Genomic DNA, 16,820 nt, shown 5'->3' with positions numbered 1-16,820 from the left:
CCGATAATTTATCTTGATTGACGATTCGAAAGTGCTTCTAATAGCTGATTCGAATAAAGAATATTTAGATTTTGATATTTTTTTTATTTTATAAATTATGTAATGTACTGTGCTTACAAACTTTGAAAGAAGAACGAAGACTGGATTGTACAGGAATCAGAAATATAAGATGTCCCATAAATCAACGTCAATCAAATTTGTGTGAAGGAACAATTGCTGGAAATTAAAGTTAAACGAATGCACAGCTTTAGAAAGAGCAGACAATACTATGGCATACTTGTCTTTTATAAGGTCAGGCAAGATATTAACATAAATTAGGTATATAAAAGGACCCTATGTTCCGCCCTGAGGTACGCCCATTTTAACCAAAGATCTCTGATAACGTTTTTCCTTCACATGAATTCTAATGTTTTAATAAAAAATTAGTTAATCTAAATTTATTTTTGATTACTTTTACGAATATATTTAAAACAATAGACGTAAATGCCCGAGTTATTTTGTTAGGTTTCCTTGATGCAATTAATGTACTGAAGTGTTATTTTTTTTAATAGCCGCTGAAACAATAACAATATTATACATATATTATATAGGTAACGCCTGATTCCAATAAATAACAATATTACATAAACCAGACGTCTCCTGATCATGCAAGCGATGGGAAAACCATTTAACAATATTTATAATAGTTTAACGGCATAATGTAGATATTTTTAGATAGCAACCTTCCATACACGCGGGACGAGCCAGTGACATTACAGTCGCCTCCGAGGCAAGACGTGTCGGCCAACTCGAACATTTCGCTATAAACTTCAACATCGCAGTGTAACATACAGTTACCTTGAAAGTTTTAAATATAAGTTAACTTGTTTATACTAAGTGTTATAATGTCGGATCATACAATGTCGGGTAAAACAGTGACTGCTAAGGAATCTCACGACACCACGAAACCCCTGGATCTTAATGATATAGAAATGGTTTTCGGGACCCCTAATTCACCGAAATCTAATAAACCGGACGTGCATCTTATAACCAACGAGAGGAACCATGGGAGGGGCACAGTGAGTTTTATTTTTTTTTATCTGAAATGAAGTATTTGGCGATTCTGTTATTTGACGTTTATGTACACGTTTTTCTTAACAATTCGCACGCTTTAATATATAACTACATTTTACAATTTATAACTACATTAACAAATGTCGAAATTAATACTCAAATATCAGAGTATAGTGTTAATAACAAAAAACATAATTGCGTTTTGTTTTTGCATTAAAGTAAGCTATACTGTTAGCGAAATAAGTAAATAAAAAATACAAGCAATGCTATAATTAATATACCCAGTGTCGGGTTTAATAAATGTGATAAATAAGTAAAAGGAATCGAGCAAACAAATTCACAGATAAATTTTACACGATGTTTTATATCAACGAACATTTTCGTTGTCTCGCTTAAGAAATGTAAACAAGCTGAAATGTCACATTCAAAAACATTAATGTCAAAAATTCTGATTAGGGTATCATTTAATAAAAATGCGTTTCGATATCAAGAAATGAATAAATAAGACATGTCTCATTACAACAAAAACGGCATCAATATACATTAGCGTTTTGTTCGTGCAAAAATGCAATCTAATATTTCTGAATGAATTTATAAGTTTATTGAATAATTCAATGACTTGTCATCATAGCGGGAAAGCTAATATTGTTTAAATGAATAATATTCAAGATTCATTTGACATTGTGAGATAATTGGATTTCTGTTTATTTTCTCTTTTTGATCTTAATACTTATGTTTGTCTTGTGATATACGAATTTAGGGAATACGTCACGATGTAAATTCGGCGCGTAAACATTGTTAGAGACTTTTAAATAAATAAATAATATATAAAATGATTATTTAACTGTCTGTTATCCACTACGAGGACTGCTATATGAAAAGCAGATTCTATATTGAACGCTTCAAATGACCTACATGTAAATTTTGTGTTTTAAAGTAACTGTGTTTAGAGGAAGAGAATAACTTATAACTTAATATTGATTTTTATTCTGTTCTTGTTATATTTATTTTAGTTATAGATGACTACCACTGGATTTTGATACGTTTAACACGATTTGTTGGGCGACCTCCAAACTCTGCTTTGTTTTATAGTATGTCGAACAAAAGCACTAATTTTGACGTTTTACGTCGTTCATTTTTGTCGTTTACTATTGTATAGTACTATGTAGATTAACGTAAATATATACTGGCTGCATATATTTATAATTTTTCAACATATTTGGTTTTATTTATTCATTTATAAATTACGACATGTATTTGAAGTATGTCGTTGGCAGCTTCTAGGTACAAACTGTGTAATAGCCGTCAAGTGTCCTTCAAAACAAAGGGTTAAGCAAAAGTAATTAATATTTATGTATTAGTTTATGGGTTAATAAATCTGTTCAAAGCTTGCGTGTTTTAAAATAAAAATAATTTTGAATACGATTTAATTTTCGAAGTAATTTGTCGAGGTAATCCTATAAAAACATTTATGTAGATAAAAAAAATACTTGTAATGTTCATGGTTGAGCCAATATAGCCGGTAGAGCCGGCATAAGTAGGCTTTCTCTTGGTGGAACGACGACATAATTATGGTTGCAGGAAGACGTTGGCTGCAGCCAGCGCTGGACCTGTCATTGTGACAATTAACAAAAACGGGGAGGCATATGCCTTCCAGTTGGCGTCTATAGTATGGCATAAATTAATATATAAATTAAGTTGCGATAACTGTAGAATAGTTTTTAAAGATATGATAAAATTAATTTATTCAACATTGGAACTTTTATTGATCGTCAACTTATTTTTTATCTGTTTTATTTTTGTCTTTACTCTGCTTGCAAAGTGTTATAGTTGAGGAGAAGAGGCAGAAAAAAAAACTCCACAAAATAAGTTTAACAATACAGACTTATACATATACACTTTTAAGATTAGTTGCCAGCATTATTAAAATTTTATCTAATAGCATTTCAAATTACTCTTACAGATCAAAGCAATCTACAAAGAGTACTACATTTAATTTAAAATAACTTTTTTTTAAAACGAATATTTCAAGATCTATTTCATAAACGTCATGTCAAAGAAAATTTTGGCCTAACATTTCGTATCACAAACAAAAAAATTCTTGAAAAATGTACATATTTAGTATTTTTTAAGTTTTGCTTAAAATTGGATTGCAAGTAAACTCTAATAATCAAAATAAAATCATTCGTTCTACTCTGCCTTATAATTTCTTTGTTCGATTTTGTATGAATCAAAAGTGTAATATCTCTCATGCGAATGAACGTAATGAAACTACGTAATGAAATGTGAGGTTTCTCTTGCGCTGTTGTACGAGTTACGAGTGGTTTTTCCAACGCCACAATGCGGTTAAATTTTTTTACAGTCAGACGGGGTAATGCAGGTCAAGTTCAAATACAGTTTCCAAGAACGCGATGACGATTTGGTAGGAATTTAATTACGTGTATGGGTAATGGGTACCACTGTCTCTTGAATTACTTTAACATGACGGTCTTCTAAATTCTGTTGACAGAGAATCATTGTTTAGTTTAGTGTATTTGTTTTATATGAATTGAAGTCGTATAAATACATTTAAAAAACTTTCAAGTTAAACGGTTTTTTGATACCCATATTGTGGTGGTTGTGTGTTGAAAAATATGTACCTAGTCCGCCATATTGGAACGGCGTCCATCTTGAATTTTAAATTTTGACACAATCATCGTGTTTTACTAGTGTAGCCCTTTCATTTGATACCCATATTGAGGGGGTTAAGGGAAAATATGTAATCCGCCATTTTGTATCGGCGGTCATCTTAGATTTATAATGTTACTGATTTTATTATATTGTATTGTCATCTAAATTAAATGTGTGTACCAAATTACAGATCAACCTGACAACGGGAAGGTGCTTAAATATCAATTTCTAATTTTGACCCAAATAAATAAACAAATAAATTCCGTACGGGTCGAACTAAATAAAGCCGTTTAAAAATGACTTCGGGTTTGAACAACAATATATTTAACAAAATACAGCTATGAATTTAACTATAAATTTAGTTTGCTATAAAATACATCCAATTATCAACAAATTTAAGGTAAAATTCTCAAGTAACACTCCCGGGTATTAAAGGGAAGTTAATTTTTCTTAGGTTGGTAGGTATATATTGCCAAAGATCTGTTTGTCAAAAATTGTAATATCATTTGACTCGGCCCAAGCAATTTTGATCGATATTTTGCGACACAAACGCGGCAAGTATTGATTGGTCGATGTCATACTGGCTCAGATTCATCGCGACATTTTTCCATAATATCGTCTAATCTGTCAACATCTGTATTTACCTGATTTGGCTTCGTGCAACTTCTGGCTGTTCAGCAATCTTAAAAGAACAATGTTGGGACGCCATTTTGACACGATTGAGAACATAAAGGAATCTAAGAAGGTCTTGAAGCTTATACCGGTAAAAGTCTATTCCGACTGTTTCTAGCACTGGAAAAAGCGTTGACAAAAGTGCGTTTTATCAGACGAAGAATTTACATTTTATAACAAAAATTACCTTACTTGTTGATCATAGTATTATACAGGGTGATGGGTTATAGGTGCAAAAACTTTAAAGCGGTGAACGTATACCTAGATAATCAGCAAAAAGCATTAAAGATATAAGACATTTGCAACGCTGCAAAGTGATCACTCCGAAATATGTCATATTAATTTTTTTTTTATTGGGATGCTACAGGCCAGTAACTTCTGTACAAAGTCTATAGGAACAGATAATAAACAACAATCAATTATGATATGAAAGTCATTCGAATTTTAAAAACTATTTTTTAATATGTTATCATTATGTTACTTATTATGTTTGAAATCTATATATTTTTTATAGAGTATACCGTACTTTGACAGAAAATGAGTAATATATTCACCTTTTTGAAGTTTTCATACATATGGCGAATCATCCTGTATTTTAAATTAAACTTCTTTTTCAACACATTCGATTAAAGTTGAAAGCAGTAATAATTTAAATCCTGCAATGAAAATTATGTTCTTTCAAAATAGCCGTCCGTTTCAACAGAATTTTTATCTGTGCGATGATGAAAAAAGGTGATCATAGTAACGTCACATCATCATCGTTTCACCTATAGGACGTCCACTGTTAGATTTTGGCTTACCCTATAGATTTCCAAAAGGTCTGGTTGAAAAAGCCCTGTATTCAGCATCTTCTGATAACTTTACCAAGGTAATATGTCCTTGACCTCCTACGCTATGTTTGTTTTCTTGGTAACCACTCCAGAAACTCTGAGTCTCAATGACCATATAACGTTACTCCATAAAATTATTTTTTTTTTCGAATTGCCATTCCAATTTTAAAACTACGTTGTTACTTCCTGGAGTTAGCCATAGATAATAAAAGTTTACACTTGAAGCGACAGAGCCAAGCTTGAGCTATATTAGTATAACAATAAAACTATTGTGTGATGTATGAACTTATTATTATTATTATGTATATTTAATACAAGATATAGTATCTGCATACGTTATATTTTATTATTAGATTTATTATGTCCTGACTCATCACAATATCTCTGGAAATACAAGGTTTGCAGATTTGAAATTTGGTAGAAATATTACTTTCCTCAAGTACATATTTGCTAAGAACTCATTTTATGAAATTCTACCTGCAAGCTGGGTTGAGGTGGCTTTCTTTTAAAAATGCATATTTTGAAGCAACAGTTCTTAAAGGTAAAAATTTTGACCATAATTTTTATTGGCATGTTAATATATTATCAAAAATAGATTTTATGAAATTACGTAATCAAAAGGCAGTACGCGTCACACAAAGCCGGGGCCAACTAGTTGTATTCACGTGTTTAGTTATAAATATAAAATATTTATAAAGGTGAAAGTTACTTAGGTCATTTGACAGCAAATGCTTTGAGGTTTTAACATCAATTTCCAATGAGAACAATTTAATTACTTACTAAAATTATTCTAAAAGTGATTTGGTATCAAATGGTCAACACACGATAGTTTAGAAGCTCTTAACAGCTCTTAGCAGCTCTTAGAAGCTCTTAGCAGCTCTTTGCCCGTTGGCATTTATACTTTCACCGGGTTTTTCTCATGGCACTCATTTATGGTGACCTCTTGTTCACCCCTTACCGTGTGGTATAGGGACTTTGCTTAGGTAACTCATTTCTTCAGTTATTATTTTCATTTTATTTTCTTCTTTCATGCTTCATATTTTCCTTTTTCATCATCTTCCGTTCAGAGTCCCACTTACCCTCTCCTGCATTCCCAAGATATCACAGATTCGTTTTAACCATCACATTACTTTGCTACCTCAGACTTAGTTACTGGTTTAATTTGTTCTTTTTAGAAACACCTACATTAATAACAAATTTTATCTCACCCGACCCTGTTTTACGTTACCGAGTTTTATTACTACCTAAGTTACACCTGGTTTGAAAGAGCTTAATAGATAAGCCTTCCCGAAAGCCTCAGTTTGTACCTATAAATTATACAGGGTGATAGGTTATAGATTCGAAAGCTTTGAATTGGTGGACGTGTAGCTTATTTGTCAGCAAAAAGCTTTTTAAATATATTTCCAATTACCCTGTATAAAGTTGTCATTCTAAAATGTGCTACATTACCTTTTTTATCTGTAGCAATGCGACAGACCAATCATTTTTGGCAAAACAGATAGATAACAATAATTAATTTAAATATGTAGTAATGCGAATATTCTGCCGGTTTTTGTAACTATATTATCATTACGTTAATATTTCTGTAAGCATTTTGCAAAAGCAATCTCTAGCTCGAGTAGCGCTCGTGTGTAATGAAACCTTTGGCGCCCCCTGGGCCTGACCTCCCCCCTCGCGGCTATAACTATTAACTTTGCCGTCGTAACAAGAAAGTTTTTTCAAGCTATTTTATAAGTAGGTATAGCTTACAGTATGGTATTAGTAGGCTTTTCTTCTTACGACGGCATAATAACACTCATTGTTTTTATGGCTATAGCACATCTCTGTTGCGAAACTAAACGAGCATGATGGTTCAAGATGATGCTCTTAGCTGTCTCAAGGAGCGTCGCGGCGCCCGTGTGCATTGCACACCTTGCACTATAGGTTAAAACGCCTCTGGGTATATGTTACATTAATTGACAGCAAAGGAACTATACATTCACCCTTTTAAACCTTTTACCTATAACCAATGAACATATAAGTTCATACCTTTATTATTAAGTAATATTGTTATCTATTGCACAATTGCCAAAATGGCGTTTATGACAAAGAGTTGTGAGGAATCACAGATTTAGAATTTGCGTGTTAATTGTTCGAAGTTTAAATAAGTAGTTAGTTGCTCTGTGACGTCATCGGGTCGTTGACCTTAAGTTGAACGTAATGCGAAATGTTTTACTATATATTCCGTTGGCCATGGAGGCTGTGACGAAGGCGATCGGGAAACATATGTCGCGTCATTCTTGTATTGCGGAAAATTATGACCAGAAATAATTTGTTTTAGCTGTGAATAATTCCTGTAACTTGGTGAAAATATTAAAAATACTTAAAAATACTAGTTTTAATGTTTGGATATATAATTATATTTGGTTAACAGTTGTCTTTAGAGCCACAGATAAATTAATTAAAAGGAATTTTTTGACATTCACGTTTGATATTAATAAAACATTACTTTATATTAAACAATAACTTTTAAACCTTATTAAATAAGTTAAATGCTGTTTAAGTCATATTTATTATGACATTAACAATCCTATGAAATTAACTTCTCTTTAATATTAAAGATATTTATAAAATGATTACAAAAAAACCTTTAGAGGTTGTTGTGCGCTTTACTCACATTAGAAAAATTTAAATTAATTATTATTTTTTATCTGTACCTGCAGACGATGTACCGTTAGTTATTAATCTGTATCACTATATATTTTTTTTTACTTTTTAAAACTGATAGCTTAAAATAGGATTATTGGGAATAGGTGTAAAATTTTCAAGCTTCTTGCTTACATGAGCTAAACTTTCACCGCTTTAAATCTTTTACACTATAACCAAACACCTGTATATACCTACACAAAAAAAACTAGTGTAAAGTCTATGGTTCTGACATTTGGAACATATATATTAACATACGTTGTACGTTCGATGATTGGGCAAATTTCTCGTAACTGTATTTGGAACTAAAAAAGCGATGCGTTCCATTAAATTTTTTTATTGTAATAAATTGCAATGTCATTGTAAGGAAAAGAATTTTGCTCCACTCACTGGTTATAATTCCAAGAATCATACACGTAGAATTAGAGATTTGATTCTGACAAAAGTTTTTTTTTTAATTTTAAAATAGTTATGCTCTTTTTTATTAACAAACGAATGTAAAGAATGTAACGGTCTTGTCGAAATTCTAGAACGTTCGATGATATATTATATCGAGTTAAAAGTGTTTTATTTTAAAAATGGGTAACTTAATGTATTGTATATTATATAATATAACATATTATGAATTAAATCTACATTAATATTAACCTACTTTAAAACTTATCACAGAGTTATTTAAGAAATTAAAATGAAAAATTGCATACGAACGGTGCAATACATACAAGTCTCAAATTCAAGTAAAGGTATTATAGATGTAAAAATTTAAAAAACTAACTATAATATTTTAAGGTTGAGTATAGGACTTGAAAAATAAAAAAATTAATCAATCGATCTTTTGAACTATCAGTATTTTAATACACGTAGTGACACATAGTATATATATATATATATATATATATATATTATATATATATATATATATATTATATATATATTATATATATATATATATATATATATATACGTCCTTGGCACAGAATCATAGACTTAGTGTTCAAAAATAACAATTTTTTTAGGGTGGCTGGTTCCAGGTTTAATAATTATATGTTTTTAATTAAAAATAATTAGTTTATGTAAATAATAGCTATAAGATATTAGTAAAAGTTTTATAGTTTTTGCGGAGAAATGTCCAAAATAAGCCTTTATACCTATAACATATCACCCTGTATATGCTGGAAATAGCGTTCAATGATTCTTTAATGTTTCAAACGCAATCGGAAATCATTATTTACACATCTTAACGTACTTAATTTTCACGATTTTAAACAAAATAAAAATCATCTTTCGTTCATTCGTTTCAAAATTCCTACCAAAGAGTGTGTAAGCAAAAACGTGTAAAAAGTTAATGTATTTTTAGTTAACGGTATAAATTCTTACGGTGTTACTCACCTAGACAGGTTTCTTGAGAAAAATATATACATATAATGCGGACATATTAGTTGAAAACCTTTGTAATATTGTCTCTAGTTCATCCCGTAACATAATTATTCTAGCCTGCATCTAAACGTTAACAAATGAATTAAAAAATAATATATTATTTATAAATAACACTATAAAAGGTATAATATCATTTTATATTTACGATAAATTATAATATAGATAAAAAAGAAACGAAATAACTTCGAAAAACTGCAACTTGTAAGAAAAGTAGAGGCATTTGTGGCGGCTCTCACAGATAGAAAAGATACAGACACTTTTATTTACAAATCATGACTTTTAGTCAAACAATGGCGTTTGAATTCAAACCGGCGTTCGAATTTGAATTCGAACGCGCGCTCGTAATTTAAATTTAAAAAAAATATTGTAGTAGTGGCTAGTAATATCAGCAAAACGAAATCTTTAAATTACATATCATCTTGTAGAATAAATAAGGTTTATTTTAGTTTGAAAAATAAAGCATCGATTTAATCGGACAAGGAAAATGTAATTAAACTGAAAAAACTCTTAGAAACTGCTCTGGGACTATTCACTGAAATGTATGTCACGTGACGAGGACGTCGGCACTAAAATTTATATGAATATATGTATATATGTTTACACATCCGAAGTTCATTCACTTTTTGCTTGACTTCCAAATAACATTACCTAATTAATATAAGTGCGAATAAAAAGTATTTTTGTAAATAGTATCTATAAGTAAAACGTATTTGGCTGCATTATATGTATCTGGCTGGTTTTGATGACATTAGACAATTTAAAATTTTGTTATTATTTATTTTTCACTTGCTTTTCCTTTTAAAAGGACCACAAATTTCTTATTTTTATACGTAAGAAAAGGATCAATATTTAGCCACTTCCGCACATGCAGTGGTAGTCATGCAATAAAATGCACCGCCCGCCAGCCCACACACACTAATCGGTGTAACGTAACCCCTGAAGATGCCCCGTGGAGGGGTGAAACACGTGTTGAGTAATTTGGCGGTGGCGGTTGTGTGATTCGCAATGTTTGTCGCATACGCATTTATCAGCGGGCTGGCGGGCGGGGCATTTTATTGCATGACTACCACTGCATGTGTGGAAGTGGCTAAATATTGGTCCTTTTCTTACTTAGGATGGACTTCCGCGAGGTATCGCCTGATTCCATTATATTATTTTTATACGTTGGTGTATCATGTCTACTTGATGGCAAAAAGTCATTGAATGGTCGATTTGAACAAATTAGGAGTTTGGAAGCATCCTAATGTGCTGAAATAAATAAGGCAATGACCCTGCCGAGGTTTCAGAACTCGTTTTAATTTGTTATAAAAAAGGCTAAACGCCGTTGTACGCCAGCTTACATCCAGTGAAATTTGTCAACAGAGTTTACCCTTAAATTAAAAATAAACTTGAAATATTTTCATCAAAGACATATAAATCACTTCAAATTTTGAAGATCTTTTTAGTTAAAATCAACATGATTGGATTAATAATGTTTTCCTATGCTTTTAGTCCTCTCTTATATTAAGTAAGAAAAGGACCAATATTTAGCCACTTCCGCACATGCAGTGGTAGTCGTGCAACAAATGCTCCGCCCGCCAGCCCACTGATAAATGCGTATGCGGCAAACAATGCGAATCACACAACCGCCACCGACAAATCACTCAACACGTGTTTCACCCCTCCACGGGGCATCTTCAGGAGTTATGTTACACCGATTAGTGACAAACATAGAGTCTCATACTTAGGATGGACTTCCGCAAGGTAACGCCTGATTCTATTAAATACTCTCTTATATTTGCCAGTTTTAGTTTTGGCAAACATGAAAGGAAGTAACGTTGAGATATACAATTCTGTTAATCAAATGTTCCTGTTTTATTTATAATTATCATAAAGGAAAATGAGATAGTACGCAAAAGCTTACAGCGGGAAAATCATTAACAACGTTCGTAGAATATTACACGTTTGGCAGTTCCCGTGCGCGTGGGTGATGGCGTCGAGTATCTCAAAATAATTATGAAGTAATGCCAATGTCAAGGTAGTTTATAAGTTTTTTAAACCCATCTGAGCTCCATTCGTGGCCCATACGTTTGCAATGAGACCGTATATTTTCTTTATATTGTTTCCTTTACATATTATTTATTATTTTGACGTTAAATTTTTTTAATGTAATCAAATAATGTTTAAGAATTATTGTAAAATTATTATCAACATATCAGCCGATGGACGCCCACTGCAAGACATAGGTGCCCCCAAAGATCACCTACAACAAGACCTTACCTTTGTACAGCCAGACGTTATTATCGTATTGGAATAAAAAAAAATTAATAAATATATTTTAGAGTGACCACCTTATACCAGATGCTAATCATATAAATTGTTTTAAAAGCGTAATACGTTCACCCCTTTAAGCATTATCACCAATAATCCATCACACTGTGTTATTATTTTTCGTATAGACTATACATTCCACAGTCATTAACGTCCGCGCCTTTGTTTTTACAATTACATTTATTCTTTCAGTGTTTGCTCACATTTCTGCATGTCGCAGTGTTTACTAAATCTCTTAAACAATTTTTATCTAAATATAAATTAATTACTGTTATAATTCAAATCATTAGTATCTTGTTCGTTTTTCACAACGTCCTAATAATGTCAAGTTATTAACATTACGGGTCACCCTGTATAATTTACAAAGCGTTCTGCCTCTCAAGGATATTTCCGACAACGATTATCACTAAACTAATACAGTACTATATTTCAATTAAACAAATTCAATGCATAGTTCTAATTCGCCTCGATACAGATAATATTGTAATTATTCCAACGAAATAAGGTTAATGACAGCTCTATAAAGATAACCTTGACATTCTTAATCCCGCGCGTTTGTTGAAACTTGACATCTGTCACGTCTTACGTTAGATTTAGTATAACTAGTGATCTTTAGCGTTACAGATGTGCTATTTAATTGACGTTAGTGGTGGTTTTTTATTCATGTGATACATATAATATATTTAGTGGTGATAAAACAGACTGTTCGATGTTATACGTAAGTTTACTGTATTTTATTATCATGTTAAATCTTTGTCGAATTTATAAATTTGACGAAACGATAGCTGCAATATATTCTTTATATATTGTGATAATCTTGAAGTGATATATACTTTAAAAAACTTACTACGCTTATATTTATTTATTTTTATTTAATATTCTTAATTGTACGCGCTAGACAAATATACACAGTTTAATAATAATAAAGAAAAAAGTACAACGGACGGTCTTATCACACGAGGAAATCTCTTACAGACAACCATAGTATTGAAACAGTAGAAATATAAATAACGGGTTGTTAACGTGTACAAAACGTATATACATACAAATATACATATGTATATAGCATATATATTATAATAAATATGGTGTAATACATTTAATAAATATAATAATAAATAAAAACTTGGAGTTGAGAATTAAGTGCACGGTTTTCGGAAATTTTAACTGAGTTCTATCGTGAACTAACTTATTAGAACCTTCTCTGTAGTATAAACAGGTGTACTCCCCATGTCGACAGTTCGGTGTTGTTTTGTTGTTGTCTTATAAGATATAGATCTACGATTAGTGATGTAAAGTGACCATTTGGTAAGTTATTTGGACAGTGATTTCTTGAGCGATTTGAAAGTGTAGTTTGGACTAAGCGAAAGTATACTTTGTGTTTAAGAAGGGTGACCATCTGATTTGTGAATAAAGAACTCCTTGTTAACCATTGGTTTTTCATTTCGAGTCAGAACCCACAGTATGTAATAATATTCACGATATTTATTATATGTTATATTTGATCTAATAATCCAACAATCCTTCTACAAGAGAACATCTAATTGATCAGGTAATTTATTTTGTATTGATTTGTGTCGATCTCCGTGTGACATATAGATGGTACCACAATTACCCTGTTGAAACCACATATATACCCATATATGATGGAAAACAAAGTTACGAATAACTTGTGCAATTATAGCACTGTGTAATTCACTTCAACAACGGAAGTGCACGGTTGTCCATCTGACGGTATGCCCTTGCGTGATATGGTTTGTACGTAATTACAATTCGTCCCGGTGACTAATGGAGAAGGAAAACCGCACGCGACTCCACTTGGCGACTGTTCGAAATTATCATAAGTAAATATCGACTCCATTACATCGAGATTCGGTTTTACCATAATCACTTTCTAATTTTACACAATCATTATCAATTCGGGTAATTAAACTGGGGTTTTCTTTTTAATTAAGTTTATACATTACTGCTCATTAACAATATGATGGTTTTGAAGTCATTCCTGAGCAGTATTACGAAAGCTGGCTTAATATAAGCCTGATAACATTCACAATTCCAGCGCAATAGAAGTCGCTGTACCGCGCCTTTGGTATACGCGCGGCGAGACAGGCGGAGAAGGGGGGGAGCACTGGCAGCTCCGTTCTGCTCCCCCTGCCATACGTTTTCCCAAGGCGCGGTACTGCGGTTTTGGTAGTACTATACTGTGCTAATAAGTACAGCAATACTAGAAGACGAAGGTCTTTGACCAATGTGTGTTGCCGGTGATGACATACGGACACTAGAAGTGGTCACTTACGGCAGGCCTCATAAGAAGGCCCAAGGTCACGGAAAGGACAATGGAGGGAACTATGCTCGGAGGATTGCAGTGAGATCGAATTAGAAATGAGATCCGAACAACCAAAACCACAGACGTAGCTCGAAGAATTTCTCGTATAAGTGGCAGGGAGCGTGGTACATCACTCGTGCAACTGATGGTCGTTTCGGCCGAAAGGTTCTTGAGTTGCGACCACAAGCCGGTAGACGCGGCATCCTCTACTAGGACCGCCGACATGGTTGAAGTCGCTGGAACCATGCCTGTATGGTACAAGATCAGGACCTGTCATCGTGGCGATCTTTAGCGGATCAAAAAGAAGAAGATATGGCGCTTTGAAATCGGAACAATGAAACATTAACTACTGTTTTAAATATTTAATGGAATCAGCCGGTACCTTGCGGAAGTCCATCCTAAGTAAGAAAAGGACCAATATTTAGCCACTTTCGCACATGCAGTGGTGTGTTTCACTCTGTGTTTGGCACTAATCGGTTTGACATAACTCCTGAAAATGCCTGACTCCGTGGAGGGGTGAAACGTGTTGAGTGATTTGTGGCAGTTGTGTAATTCGCATTGTTTGCCGCATACGCATTTATCAGCGGGCTGGCGGGCGGTGCACTTTGTTGCACGACTACCATTGCATGTGCGGAAGTGGCTAAATATTGGTCCTTTTCTTACTTTTTTAAGTCAGATGGTGGCACCTCGGTAATAACTAGAGATGGTAATAGTTGAAATGTATTTTGTAACGAAGGCTATACCTGAAAATAGGGCTAGCTATGGACTTTTAGTGCGTATGTCATTCATGAAGAGTGTATAATCTAAAAAGGCTTTGTCTAAAATTTATCAACTTATACAATTTAAATACAACAATGTAACAGTTTTTAGGGGATTTTTAAGCCAGTTAGGCATGAACAAAAAGAACTAACAACCAGTTGCTGTGACTATAGGATACCAAAAATTTAACAGCTGTACTGTATACCTTATATGATAAACCGGTACGTAATTATACGGACTAAGATCAAGTTGGTAAAATCGTCTACGACTTTACAATGTAGTGAAGTTTTTTCGGTCACATTCTACAACCTTCACCAAGGTTGCTAACCGATGACGTCACCAACGTTGTTGATCTACGCACAACTATCTGTCGAGAAATTATTAATGACACTTTCGCTTTAAATACGAATTTTCAGTATTTATTGGAATCAGGCGTTACCTCGCGGAAGTCCATTCTAAGTAAGAATATTTACAATATTTAGCCACTTCCGCACATGCAGTGGTAGTCGTGCAACAAAGCGCACAGCCCGCTGATAAATACGTATGCGGCAAACAATGCGAATCACACAACCGCCACCGGCAAATCACTCAAAGAGTGATTATTTACTTTATTGGAGATAGACAGTAACAAAAGGCAGTAAGAAAGTACAAACTTAGAAGCTCAGAAATATAAAATTAGTTACAGTTGTTACCTTATAACTATCATACTGAGAACATATAATGATTTATAGTCAAACAATGAAAAAACAAATAAAAATAAAAACATTACTAAACAGGGATCAAAGACTATGGTTTATATATTTATATTATGTTTGTTTATATATTTATATTATGGTTTAAGTTGCATTGTATGTACTCAATAATTTCGAACGAAATTGTTTCCCGACAACAACAACATTTGATTTATTTACTTGACTTTCTTTTGACAGTTTTTAATATATCGCTATCTATACAATTGTAGTCATCATTTTCATCGGGTTTTTAAACATATGCAATCTATACGTTCTAATTCAATCAAACATCTTGTCAATTCATGCCATAATTTTCTCGTCTAAAATGGCGGCTATAGTTATAGATTTTTTTTTAATAACAAGGTAAAGTACGTATAAAAATAAAAAGATTACAACGATAGAAGTGAAAACATTACTTCTATTCGTCATGGTATAATCATGTTTTTTTTTTATAAATATTTTTACCACTTTATATAACTCTCTTTTCGTCTCCTGAAATGTTGCAATATGTGACATGAACATGTTATGATTGCAACTTTTTAGGGGAGACGAAAAATTGGTTGTCACAAAAATTTTGAATACACAAAGCAGAAAATATTTATAATAACATATTTGTATCATGCCGAATAGGATAGTTTGGAGTAAGTTTAGTGTGATCATGTGACTTATTTAGTTCTTCTTGTTCGTTTATGACTGGTTTAAAAATCGAGAAATAACTGTCGCATTTTTATATTTAATATGGATAAATTGAAAAATTTTATACAAAGTCATTTTGAATACAGTCCACAAGTGTCAGTTTTAAGGCCAGTCTTTTTTATACGCTCTTAATGAATGAAATACGCGCCAAAAGTTCGTACATGTTATGATTGCATCACAGATAACATATTACATGGTAGAAATGTGACATTAAATATTAAATTAAAAAAAAAATTAATTTATTTCCATAAATGTCGTGAATTTATTTGGGTTGGGATATTAAGTTTATTTGGGTTTATTGTTGTAATTACCTAACGATGTCTTTTAACAGATTAATTTCGTCAAACAACTATTTAAGAGAGTTTTCGTAAATTTTGAACTGATTTAACAATATACATACAATAACGCAGTGAAACTTAAATCGCACTGTCTATCTGGGCTTCTTCCTGCCCCTAATCGTGAACAGCGTGGGGGATCCGAGGGGAGATCAGGATCCACCCTTAGAATAAGCCGTCTCAAACCGCATACACAACAACTACACATCTCTACACGGGTAGAGCTGTTACGAGTGCCTTCTTAATATTTTTTGGTAAAGTTCACTGACCCTTCCGCTCGGCGTACTCAGTACAGCTATAAAAGCCCCCGGGCTAA

At 32.6% G+C, this 16,820-nt stretch overlaps 1 protein-coding gene across 1 annotated transcript in view; it reads left to right on the top strand.

Moving 5' to 3' along the window:
* Window positions 1-774: 774 nt before the first annotated feature.
* NijA (Ninjurin A) overlaps window positions 775-16,820 on the top strand; it is a 30,418-nt gene continuing 14,372 nt past the window's right edge. Inside the window, exon 1 of the mRNA XM_068774050.1 lies at window positions 775-1,058. Within this exon, the coding sequence (XP_068630151.1) occupies window positions 885-1,058 (174 nt within the window). The 5' untranslated portion in view covers window positions 775-884. The remainder of the gene's footprint in view (window positions 1,059-16,820) is intronic.

The sequence above is a fragment of the Battus philenor genome, unplaced genomic scaffold, assembly GCF_028537555.1.
Source record: "Battus philenor isolate CCGP_79_NKW_IND1 unplaced genomic scaffold, ilBatPhil1.0.hap1 SCAF_11, whole genome shotgun sequence".
NCBI classification, from domain to species: Eukaryota; Metazoa; Arthropoda; class Insecta; order Lepidoptera; family Papilionidae; genus Battus; species Battus philenor.
This window is presented reverse-complemented; position numbering and strand designations above follow the sequence as displayed.